The sequence below is a fragment of the Melozone crissalis genome, unplaced genomic scaffold (assembly GCF_028551555.1).
Source record: "Melozone crissalis strain CALT ecotype California unplaced genomic scaffold, PUWL_Pcris_2 ptg000004l_1, whole genome shotgun sequence".
NCBI lineage: Eukaryota > Metazoa > Chordata > Aves > Passeriformes > Passerellidae > Melozone > Melozone crissalis.
The window spans coordinates 35707532-35731973 of record NW_026535782.1 but is presented as its reverse complement, the minus strand read 5'-3'; the positions used below and the strand labels follow the sequence as shown (position 1 = coordinate 35731973).

The window sequence follows — 24442 nt, the reverse complement described above, 5'->3', positions numbered from 1 at the left end:
GTGAATGGATAGTATGTGACAGTCACTGGTGTGTGTGAGTCACTGCTGGCAGCAGGGGCTGCGGGCTGTGGAGTCTGAGGCAGCAGCTCATGCCTCCCAGCAGGAGCAGAGCTGTGAAGCCAGGCAGGGCTGAGGCACCAGTGTTTGCACTCCAGGCGTCTGGGGGTGGTTTGTGGGCAAACAGCAGCTTGTCCTTATGCTGCCACACACACAGTGCATTGACATGGTGTTGATGAAGGCGTTCATAACAGGCATGGTGTGCATGCAGGCACTTACCTGTAACTTGGATGGGTTCAACATTTTTCAGTATGAGTCTGTCTAGTGGGATGGGCTGGTCTAGGACTGTGCAAAATCCCCCCTCTCTTATGAAGGACTGCAGCTCAGGAGTGAGGGAAGGACAGACGGGGATTAAGCTGGTGTCTGAGCCTCCATATTTCTGGGAATAGAAATGAAGTTGGTTAGCAGGTTGTCTGCCATCTGCTCATGAGGTATAGGCACTAAACAACTCTAAATTATGTGCTTTCTCTTATCAAGGATACACAGAGATCTTATTTGCCTGAGGAATCTTGGAAAAACTGAGTGGTACCTGGAGCTCTCCTGCAAGGTCACACTTTGCATTAAAAAGCTAAAAAAGAAATACAATACAAGTCCACAAGCAGAAGACAGTCATAGGCATTCCAAAAGTATTTTCCCCCTTTCCCTCCTTATTTTAATAGCAGGTTTTTTTCTCCTTTCCTTGGGGGTAAGTTTCCTTATCTCTCCTCATGCATATGCACAGGACAGATTCCCTGGAGCTCCAGATGAGTTGCAGTCCTTCACAGAAGGTTCTCCAACACATGTCCCTGGGACAGCCCTCAAAGAGATTTGCCTAAGGGTACCAGGTCCCTTGAATTTCTGCTTCCCTCACCAACCTCGTTGCTAAGGGATGGTGCTGCAAGTCTAAAACATCTCACTGCATGCTTTCTTTATCTCCTTTCTCTCTAAAGCAGAACACCTGCTTCTTTAAAAAAAAAAAAAACCAAAAAACCTTGGAGATTATCGTAGGTTCATTTAGACTCAGTTTACATCAGTTGCATAGACTTAATTAGCTAAATGCACTCCTACACTGGAGCTTTAGGAATTTCAGGTCGTCTAGTTCTTCTGTTGGTGTCTAAATAGAGATATTTATCATCTATAGAACTCTATGGCATAATCATTCATCAAGAAACGTTTTCTTAAAATGAGTAATTATATTTCAATTTCAAACTTGGGGAAATCAAGGCAAAGAGAGGACAACAAGCAGTACAGCCAACCTTATATAATTTTTGCCTTTCCCTGTTTTTTTCCTTTAAGTTTTTTTTCTTCTTTCTGTCAGTTCTGATATTTCTGGGATAAAAAATTCTCAGGTTGCAGGGCCTGCTATAAAAAGCCTTACATTCCTGAAACTTTTCTGAGCTTTAGGAATCCAACTCATCAGAACAACATCAGGAAGATATTAAGGTCTTGTAATGTAAATTCTGCCAGTAATAGTGTTCCTGTACCATGCTGAGCCTAGAAGCAGGCTTTTGAATCAGTGTTTTGGTTTGCTAGTCACATAAGGAGGTATCAGCTGTTCTTCATGCTGATTAGTCATCTTGTATTTTTATAATTAGATCAATCTTCCAAAGGACATTCAAAAGCCATCCAAAAGTTAAAAAATGTAACAACTGCAACCATGTATATCTCTAGACATTATTACCTTTTTGTTACGTTTAATTTTGGTAATTAGTAGGAAATCATCAAATAAAAAGAGGTAGACATCAAGGAGCCTTGTGCTTTCTGAGAAGAAAAACAAAAAATCAGTTTTATGGTGTGATAATTTTAAGGAATTGCTACTTCTAAGATGAGGCACATCTATGAATCACTGCACCTTCCAGAATGCTTTTAACAAAGAAGCCTTGGCTCCAGTATAGTTCACAACTACTTGTCCTCCAGTGTGCATTCTCAAATGCACTAAATCATACGTCTCAGTCATTTTGGCTACTAAATTTGTACCTTGTAGCAGCTGCCTCATTCTGATATAACAACTCCTTGCTTGCAAGGAAAAGGGACAATAAACAATCATACAGACTATCATCCTATTGGCAGCTTGGTATCTCAGTCTCTCTCTAATAAACTAAATGGTTGCTTTTACCTTCCTGCACCTGCCCAAATGCTGTTGCAGAGGTTCATTCTAGACCTGCCATAACAATGTATAATTCTGTTAAGCTATCGCTGGACATCAGGAGATCAGGGACATTACCTGCTAGCATCAGCTTCCCTTCATGAAGGAGAAGTCTGTTCGCTGAAGACAAAATGTTTTCACTGCTGTTTTCTCTTAAGTTTTGCTTCAAACACTTGACCCAAAAAAAGAGAGAGAGAAAGAGAATGGGGGAATCATGCATAATGGATGATGAACAGGGAAGCAACCAGCAGCTAAACAAGATGAGCATTTGTGTGTTCTTACCTCAGGCTAAGTACATCACACAGCTGATAACTGAGCATGCCTGTGTTTCTTCAACAGTGCTATTGCTTAACTGTCTTTATGCTTTTGAAATGTTAAGCTGGGTTTTACTTTTCCAAATTGAGTTTAATGGTGTTTGCAGCCCTGTATGTGAACAGACATAATCCTTGAGGTGGGGCCCACTTGGTGATGTTACAATAGTGCTGCTTAAAATCTGTCTGGGTAGGTACGGCAAAAATGTGCACACCCAGGTATGCTGTGTGATTTTTTGTAATGCATTTTAAGTGTAAATGGGAAGTTCTTTGGCTCAGCTTGAGAAGTGAAAGAGGCAAATCATTTCTACTTTATTGAATGCTGGTAATACATCTATCCCATTTCCTTCTGTCCCCTAAAAGCAAATATGATAGAGTCCCCCTGGACTGTATCATTGCCCTCTCCTGGATGTGGAGAGCAGCCCCTGCTGCCATCCAAGGCACTGTGTGTGTTCAGCTACAGCACTTGCAGTGCCCAGGCTGCAGCTGCCTCTGTTAGAGCAGAGCCATCCCCACTAGCTAGAACACAGTCAAGCAGCCAGCTTTAGACCACACTAGGAAGACAGACAGGAAACTAAACCCTCCTCTAGAAAAAAAACCAAACAAACCTCTTTTAAAATCTGCTTACCTCTGGAACAAAGAACCTTTTGTCACGATCCCAGACCTGAGGCCAAATTATGACCTCTTGCAGCTGCCTGAACTTCTGAAAGTTATCCAACCACTTGACTTTTCCTTCCAGATCCCCTGAAATGTGTGAAACACCAGTTACTGCCAGGGCTGGCAAAAGCAGTCCTGTTTCTAGAAGATGCTGAATACCAATTTTCTCCTGTGAAAGCTGAAGTACCTCACATGTGAGGCCCCCGATGAAATCTTGATCTCATTGTAAAAAATGCCTAAACTCTACTTAGATCAGCAAGGACAGAATTTCAATTCATGCATTCAAAGATGCTTAAATTCACTGCTAAATGAAAAGATTGTGTTTACTAATCTGTCTGGGGAACAGGAAATCATATAAAACTCAATTGAACTGTAATCTTAAAAATGTGTTCAAAAAAAGTCCTGTCATCCTAAACTGTCTGGTATAGTGAGAGAAAAAATATTTTTCATTATATAGAGCCTGATAAAAAGACTGTTGAAATTAATGAGAATTAATTTCAGAGGAAGTGTTGCCAGAAGTGATTGACGTGGGGGTCCCTCAAAATGTGAAAAATGGGGACTGTGTCTTTGCTGATTCAAAGCCATTATGGGCAAAGCTTTAATGGACCTGCAACTGAAATTTCAAGTCTTTGGGTGGAGTGATATTGCAGATAATGGTTTCAGATAATGGTTTTCACATACCTCCCCACCAGAAGGGGAGTGCTTGGACTACAACTGTTTATTATGTTACTGGTTCACTGATCAAAACTTGTCAGGTGTCTGTGAGTAAAGAGGGGTCACCCTTCTGTCTTTGGTTTCCTTCATCCAGAGGTGTCTAATTTCTGGAAGGACCTATTTATTCTGCCAGTAATACTCTCCAGACATCTCATGGTCTTTTGGGGCCACACCTAAAACTGCTGTCCTTATATATGTTAAATATAGAAATATTATATATTTTTAAAAATTCAGGAAAAAAATTAATATCTGGACCAGCCTCTTGTTTTATGCAATAAATAATAATCTGTAGCTGAGACAACTTTACATAGTAGGACCTGTCATTAGTGAAAGGTCATGGACATAACATTCCCCTTGTGAGAGAAAATTTATCCTATTAAGGATCAGCCCTAAAAAAATCCTCCTTAGACATAAATCCAACTGAAAGACTTCTTTGTTTGGGATCTTTCTTGATGTGGTTCAATTTGAGATCTGCTTTTAATTTTTTGCCTGTCACTGCAGATGATTCTAAGAAAATAGAGGTGACTCTCTGATTTGGGAGTCCTGTGACATTGCTCAGAGAGGCTTTGACAGCACAAGGTGGCCCAAATCATTCCCTACAGAATGAGGGTCAGGATTGTAGGAAGGTACTCACATCCTTGTTGCTTTTCTGCAGAGACACTTTACCAATTCACACGTCAAAGGACAGGCAAAAAAAGCCATGTAACTTTCTAATTTCTAACTGCATACTTGACTTCTAACCTTTGTTACTTACTTATAGACTTTTCCACCTTCTCTTTAAGTGACTGGATAAAACTTTTCTCTGTTTCATCAGTGCTCCTCTTCCAGATGTTGTTGAGGAGGAGGGGATACCGTGTCAGTCGATGCAGAGGAGCAACCAGCAGCTCTGGCAGATGCAGCCTCTTGCACTGTTCATTTTGTTCACACCACTGCTGAAGACAAGGAAAATGTGCCTTAGGCTTCAGCTTCCTTCTGGCTAGGAGGTAGCAAAGAGTTTTCTGCATCATTAGCTGATTGTAACGAGACAGGGACTAATGAAAGATAAGTTTCTCAGTAAGAACAGGGGCACTATAAAATCTCTTGTCATAGTTTAACCCAGCAAGTATCTAAACCACACAGCCACTCATTCACTCTTCACTCCTTCCTGTGGGATGGGGAAGAGAAATGGGAAATAAAAAATAAAGTTTGTAGTTTGAGATAAAGGCAGTTTAATAGAATGGAAACAGAAGGGAAAAAAACAACAGAATATACAAATCAAGTGGTGCACAATGCTCACCACCCACTGGTCCATGCCCAGCCAGTCCCAGAGCAGAGGCCCCCCCAGTCAGCTTTCCCTCTAGTTTATGTACTGAGCATGACATCATATGGTATGGAATACCCCTTGGGTCACTTGGGGTCACCTGCTGTGGCTGTGTCCCCTCCCAACTTCTTGTCCCACCAGAGTCCTCACTGGTGGTGGTGAGAGATAGAAAAGTCCTTGATTTAATGCAAACTGCCTAGCAACAAGTAAACATCAGTGTGTTATCAGGATTACTCTCATCTTAAAGGCAAACCACAACATTACACCAGCTACTAGGAACAAAATTAACAGTATCCCAGCCAAGCCAAGGACAGCTCTCCACAGGGTAAGTTGCATTGCCTCTCCAGACTGAGTTTCTGCATTGCTGCTTAGCATTCCAGATGCTGTGGCCATGCTGTCATATCCAGTAAGGCTCTTATTTATCTGCTGTTTTAATTTTCTCAGGTCTTCCTGAGAAAATTAACCTGAGTTAGGTTTGAAAGCCACCTCATCTTTTGGGGTCACTGCTACTTGCCAGTGGGGAACGGTTTTCCTATATGTGAATGTATGCAATGTGAAACCCCAAGGCCCAAGCTGCAGAACTTGCCTGCCACAAAAAGATGTCCTTCCAGTTTTGGGCTGCCTGCGAGAAAAGCCCACTACTTGAGGTTTCTCTTTCTAAACCTGTAATATTGAAGATTAATCTTAAGTATTTACAAGACACACTGGTCTGCTAGTGATGTCAGAAAGAGCAGAGCCTGAGATCCCCACCCCTGCACTGCTGGTGTCAGCAAAGACAAAACCTATTGTAGCGCTGCAACTTGATAAAGAGTCCAGTGAGTGCTCTTTCCAACCTTAGATGGAGGTAAATTCTCCCTTACAGATCTTTTGCCAAAGTAAGACATTTGAAATTGATTTTTGTGTTAGTTTTTTTTTTCTTGTAAACCATTTCACTTTGTTAAGGTGGAGGTGATTGAGTCAAGAGATTATGTGCAAAACACATGAAAGATGCTAGTAGTTTGTATTTTCTGCCTGCAAAAAGGCAGCCCAGCTCTTCCCCCCTTATCTGTTCTAAATTACAGGTAGGGACTTTCACACACGCAGGTGAACATACACTCAGAAAGGTGACTTCCAATCAGTGATATGCTCTGCAGTTCAAAAAAATCCATGTGAAATGCTGTCTACACAGTTTTGATTCTAATAAACATTCCTAGTTTGCTGTTAAAATCCTGTCATAAGGTAGGAAGGCTGAAGACAACAACAACACGAACAGCAGTAACAATAAAACCATCACTTTACCTTCAGGTAGATGCCAAAATCTTCTCTCTGTCTCAGCTTTTCCAAGTAGAAGACAGCAGAGGTATAATTAAGGCAATAAATCTGGTGTGTCTGACAGAGGTCACCCTGGAAAAACTGCAGAAAAGGTTTGGAAATTTATTAAGAAAGAAAAATGACAAAGAGAGAAACAGGAGTTTTGGGGTTGTAATGCGCATGTTATATGAGATTTCCCTGTACCTAGGAAAATGGGAAAAGAGGGAATTAAAAAAGTAAAGGGCAGTTTAAACAGCAATAAAACTGTAAAGTAGTAAAAATGCCACAACAATGCTTTAGTAATGTATAGGAGTACAGTTTTAACAGATCTACAGAGGTGTGACACATTCTTAGACTTTGTTCTCATTAGAAATAAATGATGTTGAAATTCATATGGAAGTTGAAAATGATACCCACTATTTCTGAAACAGCTTTGATGACTTCATGTAGCATGGCATCATATCTGAGCATGTTATTTCTAAATAACAGGATAGCCTCATTTACATTGGAGATGTTGAATGTCATGCATGATGAAATGCAGCTTTGTCTGGGATTTTGTCTACACAAACATTATCAATAAGAGCACCTGGAGTCAGAGCTCACAGGGGCAAGAAACCAAGCTCTAGCCTGAATGACTCCATTAAAAATCTTAACACTGAGGCAGGGTCTTCTGGTATTTCCCAGAAGTTTTCTAATGGCCTCTACTGCTAGGGAAGGTTCTGTCAATCAATGGATTTTCTATCTTGATTAATATTTCCAGCTTTACAGGCATTGGGAAGTTGAGCAGGAATTAGAGCTCCTGCAGACTGCTGTTCAGACAAATGCCTTGTTTCCCACACAGACTGACCAAGAGGGTTGCAGGGTAGGCAGGGCTTGGCAGTGGCAGGACAGCTGTGGCTGCATCTCTCTCTTGCTTGACACAGGCCAAAGTCTAATTTCAGTGTCAATGAGCTCTTAATTAAGCAATTATAAACACTTGTGGGTCTGGTCAGTGGAGTAAAGGAGGATTGGTGTGAAGGAGTAGAAGGAGGCAGTGATGGGACTGGGGTCTGGTTTCAGGGAAATATCTTCCACAGGGTGGGAAGCTTGCCTCTGACAGTGGAAAAATCTCCTCAGAGTCTGGGCTGCTGTTCTCCAGGAAGGGAAAATATTTCCACACTTGATTCCACATACAGAGCACCTTTCCATGACTTCTTCAAATATGCCAATGAATAGAAATATAAACATCCTTCGAATAGGAACAACCTGAGGCTGAGACCAAACTGCTGGTGACAGATGGCATGGGCTGGACAGAACCTGATGGCTCTGGAGCTGTGATATGTATGTGATATGTATGCCCTGATAAATGGTCTGTTGCTTGTGTTTAAAGCAAGAATACTGCTAATTATGTTACCATTCTGAGTATGGGGTTGAAATCCATAGGAGAGTCTGACTTGCTGATGTGCTTCTTCACAGTTTCAAAAAATGTTTTCAGAAAACTGAGACTTATCTAAGTAAGGGGAAGAAAATAAAGATAAATTAGCATCAGTGATCTGAAGTTAAGATTAATTCCACTGTCAGCTTTATTTTCCATCCCTGGTCTCTCTAAATGCTCCAAGCTAATAGGTGCCAATACCTATCTCTACCATTGCCAGAATTGTCTTCAGAATTATGCCCAGAATGCTTGAACTAGTTAGAAGCTAAGAAAAATCTATATAAAGACCCACTTATTTTGTGAAAATGCCTGATGACAGAAGCTTTGAAACAAGATTAGTTAGTCCATTAAATTTGTTTTAGGGTAGCAGCTGTATTTAACATGGATTGACATAAAAATGACAGTGGGTAAATGGCATCTGCTGGAAAACAGTGATAGTGTGTGACAGAGTTGTGACAGTTAAGGAAGCCTTCACAGTCCATGAGGAAGACACCATCATGATTTTCATGATTTCAAATATGTGAGTTTTTGTAGTATTTTATAGATACTTCCTTCACCTTCAATTGAATGAAATAAACTCATATTCCCCATAAGTTAACTCTACATGTTTATATGGATTTCAAAATGCCTACCTTATCAGTCAGATGGGGCTGCAAGCTTGCTCCTAAGCCCACACCTTCATCCTGAACACACAAGTTTCACTATTCACACAGTTCTCACACAAATTCATGACTGGGCTAAGCTGTTTGCCAAATGTTAGGCCGGACGGGCACCTCAATCTGCTGGGATACTGCTACAGACTGTAGTAGCTGCCATCTGCTTTGTTTGGTGATTTATGGGGACAAGGATGCTTATAGGATGATGCTCATTCTTTAATTTTGACCTTTACAATTTTACAGCATGCATTTTTTCATGGATTCGGCCTGCTGTCAAGAGGATATGCATACTGTAAAAAAAAAGGCACCAAAGGCATTGAGAACAGCTTCATTCTCCTATGTTTAATCATTTATTTAAAGTATGCATAACAGATGGTCATTTATTATCCTCATCAATAAGGACCACAAAATAAGAAATTAAAGCAGGACATTTCTTTATGATAATTATCTCAAGACATGACCAAGCTCCAGCCAAGCTCAAAGCTAAGTGAAACACAGTGATATATCCCACTCTCTTCCTTGAACAAGAACAAGGCAATCAACAGCCACACATCTGCTGAACTCTAGCAGTTATCTGCATGTAAAGTCTTAATCACAGTGAGCCAAAGGTGAAACCTGTCAGCTAAAAATCTTTTTCCTTGTATCTCCAAACCTACTGATTGGTCATTCAGCAGCTCACCAGGTGTGAGGTCTGTGACTGAGCAGCAGTACCTTGCTCATGTGTTTGAGTTCTGGCTAATTGTCCCTGCTTTGAAGACCTTTCCCAGTTTTCTTGTTTTGGCTAAAAAGGGAGAGATTCAGTACTAAGGCAAGGGAATTACATTAAGTGAAATAAATGGAACCCAGCAGCTGATTTAGGGCATGTGATTTGATTGTGAGTAGTTTTTCAATTAAGGCAGCTGCAGAGTTCTTTCCAAAGTTCTCTTTCTAGTGAAGGGTGAAGTGTCCTGTAAAAGGTCCTCAAGCTAAGAAAAATTGTTTTGTTTCCAAAGTAATGTAAAAGCTATGTTTGACTTAGGGGTTCTTAACTTTCAGGAGCTGAAAATGGTCTCCCAGCAACTGGCCAAAAGCAGCAAAGAGCTGGAGCGCATCACAGCCAAGCCCTGTGGCCTCCCTCTCCTGGACAGAGCAGAGTAAGTAGCACATGAACATGGGAGAGATCCTTACATATGTGCAAAGGGAAACCTCAGCTGGAGAGAGGGGATCAGCATTTTGTTTTACCTTGCTCTTTTGGAGTGGCATGATAGACAGCAAAGTCTTTCTGCCCATCTGCTTGCAAAAGAGGCCTTGTTATGTAGTTATTTTGCCATGCTTTCTGTTTTGGTGTAGGGATTGGGTAGTTTCTCTTCATCTCTTTTAAAAGGTTGCTGCTTATGAGAATTAGTCTCAAACTTGTGTTTGCTTCAGGAACAACTGCCAAATGAGCTCTCCCCCATGTTTAAAATGCCATGTATCTTCGGCTGGAGATACAAGAGAATGATTTGCACTTTTGGTATTTGACTCTCACTGATATACCACATAGAAAAGAGGAAAAGGTGGAATGTTTGAACAAAGTTCCAAATGTGAGCATTGAAACTAAATAGAAGCTTTTGGTTTGTTGTATTCTTTTACTGGGCTGATTGATTTCTGATCTAAGTAACAGTTCTCTTTTTCTACTCACCTTGTTTAACTCCTCTAAGTTTGCAAAAAGTCTCCACAAATCCACATCCAAGAGAAATTCATTACTCTGGAGGTATTTTAGAGTGTTCATAAATATCTTTAAAATCAAAACAAATTCATGTTAATTACTGTTTGTGCCAATTCAATAATTTTTTATTCCACTCTGAAAATAATATTTTAACTCAAATTAATGAAAGGATTATTTGATTTAGGGAGGGCAGAAGATGGCATTGTGAGAAAAGTTTCCTGATCTGGCTGAAGGTTCAATATTGTGCAGAAGAGGGTATGAATGATGTCTCTGGGGTTTCTCTGTGGTTACCATGGAGGCAGCTGTGTCCCTGCTGTGCCCTTGGGCAGCAGAGGGGCAAATGAGCCCCCTGCAGATCCCTGTGTGAAGGACTCAGTAACATCAGAGTCACAGTTACAGATTTTTCTGACCTTTCTCAATGCTCTCCTTCCTACCCCATGCAACTGCTGCTATCTAAATTGTTTAGAGTTACTATGAGGAAAAAAGATATTCTTGGATTAAGGTAAGTAGCAGTCCTGTGGAGGTTTTTAATCTCTTTGGATTGTTTTATTAGCCTGTATTCAGTGAGAATTGTGTGTGTATTTATCGGCTGTTTAAGATTTTATATTTTTTAAGCTGATTGAGCTGTACTGAATCTTACCTAAATCTGAAAAAGTCTTAAAATTTATAGGTTACCAAGTAGATTTTTTTTTTGTTTATGTGTATAAAGCCTAATGAAAAAACCTGTCCCCCAGGCGCCAAGACTGAATAACTAGTGAGAGTGTTTGTTTAGCCTTGTCTAATTCTTTAGTTACCATGACCTGGTTGTCCTGAGAGCTTAAAGTGGATTTATGGTGGTCTAAAAGCTCCCTGTGGAGATTCATTAAAATCAAAGGAATATTTCTGTACTTGGGGGTAACCAGGTATCTTTAAAACTGGTTACCCAAATGCAATGGGTTCTTTGTTTAGCAGGAGAGTTTGGGAAGGTGGCATGGACTGAACAGTTCATCATTCATGGGCCATGCAGGGCTGGCTGAGGCTTCTCTGTGGGCTCCTGCATCAGACTCACAAGGAGCCTGCATACCTGCTGTTACCATCATTCTTCACAGTATTCACCACCTTTTAAACTTTTCAGGTTTCTAAACAAATTGTATAGAAAGAAGGATGCTCTTCTCCTGCCTTGAACCAATAGCTGGTCCTGCTATCCCATTTTCTGTCCCTTCCTGTTCTGCCCCACCAAGGAGAAATTCAGCCCACTCCTCTATTTATTTCCTTTACTTTGCAGTAGTTATTGTATTATCCAGGATAACTTCCCAGTAACATGGAAAATGATTTACAAATCTTTTTTCTTTGACTTAATAAGAAATCAGGAATTGTCTGTGCCAAGTAAGAGAAACTTTATAAGAAAATGTTTGTGGAAGCTTCCCTCCTTTTGAATGGATACATTCACTTTTGCTGTGTGGTGAATATAAATAGTGCAGCTATTCTTGTAACAGTCTGTAATATTGCTGTCCATATTTAAACTCTTAAAATTCACTCAATTGGAGGTAATACAGAGTTTTTGGGAGTGGAGTTGTTTTCAGTATACTTGTTTTCATGTAATATTAAAATTACAGGTCTGCTGAATTCTGAGGTTTTCATGCTCCAGTCAGGATAATCTAACCCCAGATCTATATGAAGTTAAATGACAAATATAATATTACAATAACATTAGCAATAACGTTATTAGCAATAAAAAACATTAGCAATTGGAATAGTCCAGTACAGAAATAAGTGTTTGCATCATGGCTTCAGTGCAGTGTTTGCTAGAGAATGGAATATCAGTTGAATATCCTGGAAGGCTCTGCAGTCAGATGGTAATTGCAAAGCATTAGATTGCATCACTCAAAAGTCATGTTAAAAGAGATACCATCATAAAGTCAGAAAAGGGAGCTATGGAAACAGGATGAGCAGGCAAGGTGGGAGGAAAAGCAGGTGCTTAAGTCATTCCCCCACCAGACCTCTAATGAGAAGTTTGAGGAGGCTTTGTGTCCATCACAGCAGAACAAATAATGTTTCATTATTTTTGCAAAGTGAAATCTGACATTACCATCTTGAGAACCAGCAAATGATCCAGAAAGTAAGTGCATTCACTTGTGAAAAGTTCCCACACTGCTGCTTCTTTTTTCACTTCTAACTGGCTCTTGACATCTTTCTGCTCAGTCTGTTGCTCATTTAGAAATTCATGCCAAGATTTACTCTATGGATTGAAGAAGAAAGAAAAAATTGTTGCTTCAGGCATTATGAAAGGAACCTATATCCTATTGACTGTGTAAATTTCATCTACCAGTATTAGCTATTTTTCTTCTGAAGGCTTAAAAGTTCCATTAAAATATTTTAAACCCCACCATTCTCCTCTAAAATGCTTACAATATAAACTCACTGAAGTTGAAAGCAACACAATGTGATACTTTATGTTTAGGTATGTTGTATCAATTAGTGGGCAGCTTGCAAATGCTAAGGAATGTGATCTGTTGTGCTGCTCTTAGGTGGATGATATCTTCTTATTTTCTGGATGATAAAATCAAGGTACCAAAGGAATTGGTCTTTATAGTCACTTGGAAATTGTGGTGGCCATGATCACATTATGGGCCTGCTCCAAAGTCAGATGTCCATATACAAATTAGGCACTGGCAGAAGCCCTCAGCAATGTTGTGTGGGGAGCTGTAGGGAACAGCCTGCTGTGAGAAGCAAAAGGTTTGGTCAGAGAGGGGATGGTGTTATGTGGTTAGGGGCCAGAAGCCTTGTTTGTCTGGAGCCAAACCTTGGTGTTGGCACTGACCTGCAGGTGGCTGCCTCTGAACACAGCAATGGGGTGGCTGTGTCCCGTTTGGCATCTCTCTGATGCTGTAGATTCTTTCCTCTGCTTTTCTAGCACCTGTAGGTACTGCTGAGAGAGTTGCCTTGAGATGTTTTACTGAAGAGGATACTTCCCTGATCTAGGGCAGTCTGGATCCTTGGCAAAATCCAGGTGATTTCGAGGTCCCTTGCTAATCTACAATGACCCTCAGTTTCCCACTTGCCACTCCATTTGTCATTTTGACAAAAATATACCATATACTTCTGCATTAATTTGACAGAAAGGTCTCATATCCAGATTGATGAACTGAAAAATGTTATCTTATAAAGAACACAGAATTGCTCCTTCCATCCTTGAGTATCCTTGATAGAGTATACTGAGCATTTTGATACCTTAAAGCAGAAAAACTCATCTGGGCAGCAGTCTGTGATCTTAACAGTAGAAAGACAACTTTCCAGATCAGATGCTTGCTTCTGTTTGTCTTTACCCTGTGGAATGACAAGAAACCCCCTGATTCATACAGTGTTTTAAAGACTGTTTAGAAGTTTACCCCTCTTGCCCTAATCCTTAAGGAGTTTGCCCTCAAATGAGTGATTTCTCTGTATTTCCAGGCTCTTCTACACAGAGACAAGGCAGTGATGGCAGGTTTCTTTGTAGCTGTGGGTGGGGTGTGCAAATGCCTCAGGTTTGGATGTGTAAGACATTGGTAACAGGCAAAGGGCTACTCTTGGAAGACGGAACAAATGGAATGTTTTGCTTCCCTTAGCATTGTCAGAGATAGGGGACAACAGATTCAAATTTGCAATCCCGTCATAGATGTACAACTTTATGTGTTTATTCTTTTATTTTTAATTTTTTGAGCTACACATTGAAAAAGGTCCCTTGGTCATCTGCAGAGTTGTGTCTGTAAAATGAGCTTTCAGAAAGTTAAAAGAACAGCACAAGTTTGTGTGAAGGACCATGAAATAAAAAAAAATGCTGTTGTTTCTGCTTTATTCATTCAGGCCTTGTAAAAAATTTAAACATTCTTTATCAACTCTAATTTAGTGCTGTGGGCACAGACTTTTAAGGTGTTTGCCTAAGTTTTATCTGTTCTCTGGAACAGTATATTCCCACTTCATGGATTTCCATTGTCTGAACTTTAGGCACTAAACTCATGCCAATTTTGAAATATGTCTTTGATTATAATATTTGAAACTTAATGTTTAAGTTCAGCCCCTAATTTTGAAAGATAGATTGAAATGGGGCAGAAAATATAATGCAGTTAACATATATGCACACTGAACCCAGTGTAACAGCAAACGAATCTTCATGAATTAAATTTTATGGCATTTAATAGTCTTAGAAATCACTTTTGTCTAAATATCAGATGTTTTTTATTGCAGATTTAAAATATTTTATTGAATTTAAGAATGCTCAGGTTTAGGTCAAGCTCCTTCAAATGCTATGCAACTACTCTCAAATGAAGAGGGAGTTCTTGTACATATAAACCTGAGTACTTGCATTGGTTCTGTATGCACAAACTATTCTTTGATAAAATTCAAAAAGTACTGAGAAGGGGCTGTTCTTAATTACATGATTAGGGAGAAAAAGTTGTCAAGACATTTGTAAATAATTTTTGAATGCTGAACAGTACATAGAAAGGAAATTCAGATACCTTAGTAAGTAAAAGTTTTCATAAATGGAAAAGACAAGGAAAAATTCACCGAGCTGTGCTTGTGCCAAGAACACCTCTCCTGCCACCCCCCCACTGGGAAGGGAAGCCGTGGCTCTGACTGTGTCTTCATGTGCATCTCATGCAATGGCTGCACTGGAGCCACCCAGTCTTCATTGCAGGTTAATGTGCAGGCAGTCCCAGGGAGGGCTGAGACACCTCTGAGCTCAGCTCACCTGCTGGCTGCCTTTCTCCAAGGGCAAGAAAGTAAAGAAGCTACTGGTACCCAGGTTAGTTGTGGGAAAAGGCAAGTCAGCGCAAGGAAAAACAAAATGGTAAAAAATACTCACGACTCCTCTTTTGGCAAATGGCCACCTTGACTTTTTGGACTCTAATGGGTAAAACAAATGTTATCAATAAGGAAACAAGTAGATAAAAAAGAAAACTATTTTTTATATATGCAGCTTGATAGACTATACTCTACTTGGCTCATATTTAATACTTGAGTTTAGAGAGTTTGTGCACCAGACTTAAAACCCAATAAACTTGTTGGGTTCCTCCCAGCAAGAACTATGACTGTCTGTGGTGGGATCTTGGATGGTGCTGAATGCTCCTACTTGTTGCAGGTGATCACTGTGTGATTGCTGTGATCATTATGTGATTCTTTACCTGGGAAAACCATCATAACTCAAGTAAATTTTTGAAGATGTTGTTTTAAAGCAAGAATTAGTCTACGTCTTCTCATCATGATAAGTTGGAGTTATGCAGGTATTTAAGTCTCCAGTGAATAAATAATCCTATGAGCCCGAATTCTCAGATCTGTCATGGGGCTGGCACAGTGAGGCAGAGTTTGATTTGTGGTCCCTGGTGAGGCAGAGGGAAAGGTGGGGATCTAGATTTAGAAGTGTACTGGTGACTTGTGAGGAACTACTGTGTCCAGCAAGAAATCTGAAAAGGTTTTCTTTATGTGGCACCCATCTTCAGGTGTGTGTCAGGGAATCACAGTCCAAACTTTGTGTTTCTGTATTTTGAAGGTCTTAGAATGGCTGGCTTATTTGCTGTAATGAAAATGCTGGTTGTGACCTTGGCTGACTTGCTTGTTGAGAAACTTTTGATCTCTGGCCACCAGGATCTCCTTCAATCACACCATACTGTATTCTACAATAGCTATTTGTGGAAATTGCTAGCAGGTCTGCATTTCAGTTTTGGAATGTCTTGTGAGCAACCTCTGGCCATAAGTTGGGTTTGCTGCCCTTGTGATCAGAACACCACTGCAAAGGGCAGCATGGGCTGCTCTTCTCTTTGCTTGAAGCTGTGGAGGTAGGAAATTGTACCTCAGCTGCTTCCAGATGGAGATCCTGGCCTGAGCTCTGGTAGCTTCTAGCCTGTGGAGGAGCAATGTGATCTGTGTCCTACCCTCTCATCTACTTGAATTTTGCATTCAACAGTAAAAACAGGGAAAAAAAAAGAAAAGAGGAATTTTAAAACTGGCAATGAAGTTAGTTTGGTGTGGGGTAACAGGATCCCCCACAGAGGCTGCACCACCTCATGTTCTCATAGCATATTGCACACTTCATCCTCCCTCCCATCCCATGTGCACACGTGTTCCAGTCCCACTTTTCTGGGCTTGGAGGAGCAATCCCCGCTGTGTCTGACCTGCAGTGAGCAGGAAGGATGAGCAGGGCAGGTAGTCCATGGCACTGTCTGACACCAGCAGGTCTCCAGGGAACACCTCGAGGCCCGGCAGGCTCACCACCAGGGAGCTGCGCCTGCGCTCGGCCGGTCTGTGGGACACAACAACAGCAAATGGCATCTGTGTCCATGGAGGCTGCAGGGAACTCCTGCTGAGCCAGGGGGGAATCAGCTAAAAAACCAAAGCCCAGCAGCTATGACATCATGTGCTGAAAGAACAATGAGCAGAGAATTTCAGTGACAGCAAATACCTACTTGAGTTTCAAACTCCACATTGTTGCTGAGATCAAGGTTCTTATGGTCATGGTGTGCTTCAGATAATAAGTAGATAGAGCATTTAAATATTTAAAATTCCTGGTTTCTCCTGACGTTAGACAAAAAGTGAGTGGGGATTTTAGAATCTATGTTTTGGCAGTGGAGTTTAATGGAGCAATTAAATACTATTTTTAGCTGATATGTGTCTTGTTACTTTTAGCCTTCCTGTAGCTCAGGTGATTTCAAGAAAAGACAGCACACTAGTGAAACAGTTAAAATGTTGGATTTTGAAAAAATTTTTTAACCTTTTGGCTAGTTTGTACTATTTTCTTTGTTAGTATTTTTGGCATTTTTTCCTGCTATTTCAGATATTTTGAATGTAACATGACTCAGTGGTCCTACTGATCGAAAAATGTCTCTTTCCAACTATTGTTGTTCCTAATGGAGAGCATTGTCCAGAATCTAGATCCATGAAGAAAAGTGGCACAGACATTCTGTATCCAGCAGCGTGTTTGTGCCACAGGCTGCTTGCATTCACATACAGAAACTGTTGGTGCATGTTAAAAACCTTTTCTATTTTGCTACTATCACAGTGATACCTAATGAATTGTGTTAGCATGTGCTGCAGAGGGACTGCTGTCTGCAGCTGCTGCTGTGCTGCCTTCAGTACATGAATGCTGCATTAGGGCTCAAAGGGTCAGTAACTTAGTAGCTGAGGGAGGAGGCACAAAGTACATTGCACATTTATATAAATTCTATTTTTCAGTCACCACTTATTGTGCATGGTATTTTTGGTCAGTTAAGCATGATTCTTACTGAGATCTTTTTTTGTCTAGGCAGTTCTCTAACTGTGAATTTCTAGCCACTTGCCACACTTGGTGTGAAACCTGGCAGGTATATTTTTTCCTTTAAGTCTATGAATAGTTACTTGACAGCTTATCATCTGACAGATGAGCTCTGAGGTGGAGAACTGGGATTTGATATGTATGGTAAGACAAGGAGATTGTGCCTTTTTTATGACCTGACAGTGATACTGCTTGCAATTGCCTTAACTAAGCAATTGAATGGTCTAGATGAGAGCTGCTCCTAGCAAGAGAGAGGTCTGCAGTCTATCAGATGGGCCAGGCATGGGACTTTAACACTTGAGCCATGGACCTATAAGGGCTTAAAAACTACATCTTGAGGAGGTTACAGTGTGAAATGCAGGAGTTCTTTGGAAGTTTCTCTGCTAGTCCTACTGAATGGAGATCATGGAATTTATTTATTTGGCTTTAGAGTTTACAATGAAACTCTGTGGTTTCTCATGAAATTGGACCCTCAGTATGTGGTTGAGAGCTTTAATGGGTGTGGGGTCTGTTCCCTGGCTGTCTACAAGCCCATACCACTGCAAGGGAGAGGAGTGCCTTCCTGAGATGTGCACTGAGTGCTACCCAATGCAACTCTTCAGTGTTGGTAATGATTGTATTAAGATGCCACTGAACCCTCTAGTGATTCCATGGTGCAATCTTTTGGGCAGCTGGGCTATTGTACAAGTCAGGTGCTGCAATATAGTACAAGGATAATCCTCAAAGGTGTTATTACTGTACCAGGAAATTCAGGAGGTTTACTTCAGGTTGGCTTCACAGTAAAATTTTGCCAGTGTATTATTGATTTTTAAAGAATCTAGACTACTACTATTTTCACAATATATTTGAAGCTGCAGGCTAGTGGCTTATGAAGACTAATAATGGAAGCACAGAGTCAGTATAACTGAATTAAATGGCATTATGTATCCAGATCCAAAAGGCCTTGAACTTCAGGCACACATATCACTAAACAAGCTCTTCACACATGAGCCTGTGAAATGTGGGGGTATGGCAGGGCCACTGGGGTGTCTGTCTACAATTTACCTTAGCAATCTCATGTGCCAGGGCTGCTTAATGGCTTACCTGTCTAAACTACATAGTCATGCTTCAGAGATGGAAGCACAGGTATCTGGTTTCCTGCCCTGACCCTGAAGCCTGAAGATGTATTACATACATCAGATGCTTCTGCTGTTTTTTGGTTTTTTTTTTCCTTGAGAAATTAAGTTACTGAAGTTCTGCGTAGTTAAATTTACTAGGTTTTAAGTCTGCAATATCTTAGCATCTTCTCATGCCTTCAGGCTCTGTAGCTTTGCCTTTTTCTTTATTTTTTGCTTGTTTCACTTCCTGAGGGCAGAGGACTGCAGTGACGGAATGAAAGAAATGCTTATGCTTTAGGGACAAGCTCAGGCATTTGAATTATTACAGATGACATCTCCCCATTCTTAAAATCCCCTTTTTTTTTTTTTAAAGCATGATTATGTCATGGATTTAGATGGGAAAGTTATGGAAAATTATTAAAGACATTGAAGCAGATCATGGTCTGGAAAAATAAATATCCTGAGTATGTATTTATTTCTAAGCCACAGGAAGTGTCTTCATATGTCCCTAATCTTAGCCTAGCTAGCTATCCCAGGGAACAGACATCTATACAGATCACCTCACTTAAGCAGCAGATATATTACTTAAAGGACTATCTACTAGATGTGAATAAAAGCAACAGAGGATTTTTTATAATATAATTTATAATTTTATAGTATAATTTATGGATAATATTTACTGAGGTAAATATTGTAGGGTGCTCACAGTACTGAGAAAATTGCCAGGCAGTGACACACTTTCCCAAGCTGCTCAGGGAGGGTGTTTGGACTCCCTGATTCAAAAAGTTAGCATGGAACATGACCTATTGCCAAAAGTAAACTATTTCTGTGATTGCATGAGAAGTTAGGTTTAGTATGATTGTTGCCATCCTGTGCAATCTGCTCCAGGATGACCCTGCTTGAGCAGAGAGGCTGTAACAGAGAAGCCACTGTGGTCCTTCCCAACCTTACCCACTCTGTGATTCTGTGATGCTGTGACGCTTTACAGCTGTGTGAGTCACTAAAAGAGGAATGGGAGTATTTTAAGATAGATGAGCCCAGCTCCTTCAAGGCATTTAATATGAGCTGTCTTGGCAGTTACTGTGAAGATTCTTCATTAGCTGATTTGCTGTAGGAAATAGTGCAGTGCAGTTTTCCACCCAGCCTCTGATAATGCTGAATAGTGCAAGGAGAAAAGGAGATCAGAGTAAACTTGAGGTTTTGTTTATCAATGTTTTCTTCCATGGCAGTGTTTGTTTGGCATCTCACCTTCTCTCCACCACATATATATATATCTATCTGTGCTGCCCCTCTTGCCCTTTTTGTTTATTTATTTTGGATGATTCTTTATAAACAGCATCAGCTCAGCAAGTTGCCATGCTGACAGGGATGTGCTGGCATTCTTGACTGAGGACTGTGTGGGAGAAGGCTGTTCAAAATGAGTGCATTAAAGATGTTTTTTGAAAGTACAGCTTGGCAGTGTGGAGAAGAGATGTTCATTAAAACTGAATGACAAAGGCATGATTTTACCCAGGACAATATGCAAGTCAGTCTCGGAGAAGAGGTGCCAACTGTCCTAATGTGCTTCTAGATGGAGAAAATAATCTGACATGTGAACAGTTTTTGCTGGCTGTGATAAGAAGGGATTAGCTGTTAAGAAGTTAGACTAATGATCTTAATGAAGGAGGAGCTCAACACAGGCTTAACCCAGACCTTGGACCAAATTAGATTTGACAAAAAGTGTTTAAAGCGAAACTGGTGAATTTTAAAATACATTTTTGCACATTCTAATATTTATCCAGATAGAATTCATAATACATCATCCCAACCACCTTTTGACAGTTTTTCCAGCTGATTCCTATGGAAAAATCTTGGTTTGTTTCCTTGGGTTGTGGTTTCTTGATTTTAAAAGGCGTCTGGATAGAAGTCCAAAGCCAGTACCCTAGCTGGCATATATTTACTTCCTTCCTGAAGCCACTGTAGGCAAACAGCACCAAGAGAAGGTATGTACACTAAATGTTCAGTGTTCTCCTATTAAACCATTGGTAGATGGTTTCAGTATCTTCAATTTCCCCTCTGAAGTTTGTTACATATCACAAAAATCTTCATGGTGACAGTGAGATATGTTTATGTATTCCTTGTTTGAGTTGGATCAGACCAGACTTTTCCCACAAAAAGTGTAGATTAACTTGTTTTCACATCCAGATAAAAAAGGTATTTCCCTCCCCTTCTCTCTCCATCTCCATTGTAAATTCAAAATGCTAAAGGGTGGGTTGGAAATTGCACCAGTTCAGAATATCCAGGTGGTCTCTTCTTTAGTGAACATGTAATTTCAAAGGCATGCACACATCTCTTGAATCTCCTCTAGGGAACTGCATTGTGTAAGGACTCCTAGACTTTATCAGTCTGCTCCAAACCGCCCAGTCTCAAATATCCTTGAGGGGACCATGCAGTAAAGTGAGCACTACTTCATCAATGAGAGAGGGGTCAGTATTAATAGAGGAACTATCTACTGCTTCCTTGTTGTGTGGGGAGAAAATAAAACTTCCCTTCCCTTCTGTAAGCATTTGAACATCTTAAGGAAATATATCTTAATAAAAATAATTTCTAATAGCACTTTTACTTTATGATAATTGTTTAGAAGACCTTGACACAGTTCACTGCACAGGTATATGGTATGCAACGCTCTGTCTTGTCTGCCCTAATTTATAAAATCCACATATTCTATGTACTCTTCTTAGTTTGTAGGATTAATAATCCCCCTCTCCAGCAGCAGTCCTAGATCTTCTTAGCTTATGTATAAGAACAATATTGAGCTGTTCTCCTACCTCCTTTGCTCCCTTTTCCCTTCTACAAACTTTTGAAGAATGTCACTCAAGATTATGAGATATTTCACATTCCTCAAGCTGAAGTTTGACCCTGCTAAGCCAAGCGATCGGCCCTTTTGGCAGTTGGTTCCAGGTGCAAAGCTCCCCAATGATCCGGATGAAATATTGTGTGAAATGTAGCTAAACATGCTAGGGAGAGAGCCACCTTTGAAAGAAAATCTCATTAGAAAGTTTAGTGAGCTGGTGACAAGCATTTCACATAGCAAATCTACAAACTAAGGTTGAGTTATGTATATATGACTCAATGTTCAGTTTTGTCCTAGAGTGAAGCAAATTCATTAAAAATGTAGGAGAGTCAAGCTTAGAATCAGATAAAATAAATATATGCATACCTTTGCATGGGCAGTCCACTCTCCTGAAACAAAGTGAATATTCTTAGTTAGTTGGTGAGAAAGCAAGCAAGCAATCTGACTTTTTGTGAAAAAGGAGTTCATTTGTAAAGGGAAATGTACTAATAATAGTGTAATAGGCTTGGGCATAGGCTAATTAATTTCACTGTTGTGGAGCAAGGAGAACTGATTTGATATCCAGAATGTTTTCTATATTTGAAGGGGGTGGGGGGAGGAGAAAAATAGCTTTTGGTTTATAGTGCAAAGCTAATGGCTAGTGAAGAACTCTACACCTATTTGACACCATCCACCCTCAGGAAACTGTGTGTGTAGGTGCTTTGCATAAGGACAGAGCTGAGCATGTGTGCCTCTGCACACAGGGGAAGGTCTTTGAGAGCAGATCCATAGTACACCTAGCTTGTACAGAAAGCCTCTCCTTTTGTCCTTGTGGAGAATTTAATTGTAGTTTCCTGCCCTTGAAAGATGCAGGGCTGGCTCCTCCCTTGCTTATTTCTCTTTACTGATTCTGACACTCACTGGGCCAGGGTTTTTTTTTTTTTTCAGAGGACATTGCACAATTGCTTCTTTGTTTATGGAGCTGGACATAAAAAGGGAGGGTGGCAACTGAGTGGCAGAGCTAGGTAAGCTGAAATAAATAAAGGGAATTGTACCTCTTCCTTTGGTAGCAGCAGACCTTAAATTTGACTCAACCAACTTAATTCTTGGTTTTATTAGGGTTAGTAATGCCATTCAGTAAAACAGACAGGAAACTTCCCTGTCTTAGGAATAATCCTGCTGAAGGGTTAAAGAGCTAAAGTAAAGGGTTGAAAGAAAATAGCCTTCTAAAAACCAGTCCTAAACAGGATCAATTACTTAGTCTTATTCTTCCATATCCACCACCCTGGCCCACCAGAATGAATGGGCAGAGATGGGAAAGAGTGGCCCTGTACGGGAGTGGACTAAGCTAGCCTGGTCACCATGAGGAAAGGCTGGAGCTGCTGTCTCTTACTGATCTGGAAAGAAAAATCTCCCTTCCTGTCAAGTGTAGAAGCTGGACTGCTGTATTAGAGGATCACGACCCAACATGCAGTTCAGGTTAAGAACTGGGGTTTTGTTTGTGCATTGGTTCATGATGGACTGACACTGAATATGAAAGACTGAAAAAGAGGTTAGATCCTCCTGTTCCTCTTACCTGGACGCCTGCCCACAGTGTAGGGCTCGGGCGGGGTAGTCTCGTAGGAAGTGTAGCCGAGTTGGCTCTCCAAGAGTTTCTGGGTGGCTCATTGGGACTGTCATTGCTGAGAGGATTCTCTTTGCTGGGAAGCTTTGATCTGAGTAGGTCAGACTCTGGAACTGCTGTAGTTCTCTCAGACTTGGCTTTGGATGACAGTAATTTTGCATGGACACAAGAAGGCAGCGATAATGAAGAAATTGTAACGCACCGAGGCGGACTCTTACAAATGTGGTGGAGAGAGCCAGTGTATTCCTTTTGATTTCCCAGCTGAGCTGTGTCAGAACAGTCCTGAAATGACAGTGCTTGTGAGGCAGAGGCCATCCTGAGGCGCCTTAAAGTTGGAGAAGTGGAAATTCTGGCCCGAGCGTGGCGGTCGAACTGGAAAGACGCATGGTGGATCCCATTGCACTCCTCTGCAGGAAGCCTCAGAAGTGAAGACTCTGTGTAACCTTGTTGGAGAATGTAGTCCCCAGGAGGCGAGGTGGTGTCCATACAAACTGGTACTGTCTGCATCTCAGAGGAGCTGAAGACATCTTCTGGGCGGCTGGTTTCAGACCAAGCAGCGTTTTCCTTATGGAGATCGGCTTCCCTGTCTGGAGGTTCCACGCTGGTGCAGGTTTCTTTGACCAGGTCTGGGGAATAATCAGAGCTTTGTTGTTGCATTCTTAATTTGCATGAAGATTTATATCTATGTGTACCTAGGAAACATGATCAGAAACAGTCCTTACAAACTTGCCACATGAATTTTTAAATGGGAAAATATGCAAATGGAAAAGATATCCAAACAAAACAAGGCAGATATGTGTGCTAGCAGAGAAATGATTACCTTTGCATTGAATCCTGCTCGAATGCAGGTTTTGAGAGGTTCAGGACCCAATTTTGGCAAGCTGATTAAACAGCTGCTAACTTGGAGTGTGCCAGCAGTGTCAGCATCAGTCAGTAGAACTAATTAGATGGTGAAGAGTAACTGAGTTCAGCAACTCTGCTCCTCTGGCACTGCCGCCGCCTGATTTCCGGCTGCCACTCCCCCATCGATAAATGGGATTGTAGCGCTGCTGTAGGTGGGATAAGAATGAAGTGACTTGCTCTCAGACTTGCTGCAGAATTCTTTGTGTACAAGTACTAATTTCTTGCTGAATTCTTAAGCAAATACAAATTTAATACTTAAGTAAGGTATGTCTCATCACTCTTGCTTTCTTTTCAGCCTAAAAGGACTTTGTAGTAAACATGATGTATATGTTGTAATCAAATAATGAAGAAATTTATTTATATTAGTAACTTATCTGTTGATTCATCAGTAAAAAGTCTTAGGTTCTTTGATTCATGAAGCTTTAACATATTTTCATGTTTAGTCTTACTAAAACTGGACTGACATTTCAAGTAATAAGATTATGAATTCAACCTCTTTAACTTCTTTGCTGAGTAGAATCTTAAATATGT

At 40.6% G+C, this 24442-nt stretch overlaps 1 protein-coding gene across 1 annotated transcript in view; it reads right to left on the bottom strand.

The window, feature by feature from the left end:
• The window catches only part of PLEKHG7 (pleckstrin homology and RhoGEF domain containing G7), a 28968-nt gene extending 5303 nt beyond the window's left edge, over positions 1-23665 (bottom strand). The window contains exons 1-15 of the mRNA XM_054279641.1: positions 22961-23665; positions 21772-21794; positions 16340-16467; positions 15034-15074; positions 13422-13517; positions 12280-12429; positions 10185-10280; positions 8501-8551; positions 7848-7943; positions 6443-6556; positions 4619-4793; positions 3122-3237; positions 2261-2354; positions 1718-1797; positions 277-436 (exon numbers count right to left, since the gene is read on the bottom strand). Of these exons, the coding sequence (XP_054135616.1) occupies positions 277-436; positions 1718-1797; positions 2261-2354; positions 3122-3237; positions 4619-4793; positions 6443-6556; positions 7848-7943; positions 8501-8551; positions 10185-10280; positions 12280-12429; positions 13422-13517; positions 15034-15074; positions 16340-16467; positions 21772-21794; positions 22961-23665 (2125 nt within the window). The remainder of the gene's footprint in view (positions 1-276; positions 437-1717; positions 1798-2260; positions 2355-3121; positions 3238-4618; positions 4794-6442; positions 6557-7847; positions 7944-8500; positions 8552-10184; positions 10281-12279; positions 12430-13421; positions 13518-15033; positions 15075-16339; positions 16468-21771; positions 21795-22960) is intronic.
• Positions 23666-24442: the final 777 nt, after the last annotated feature.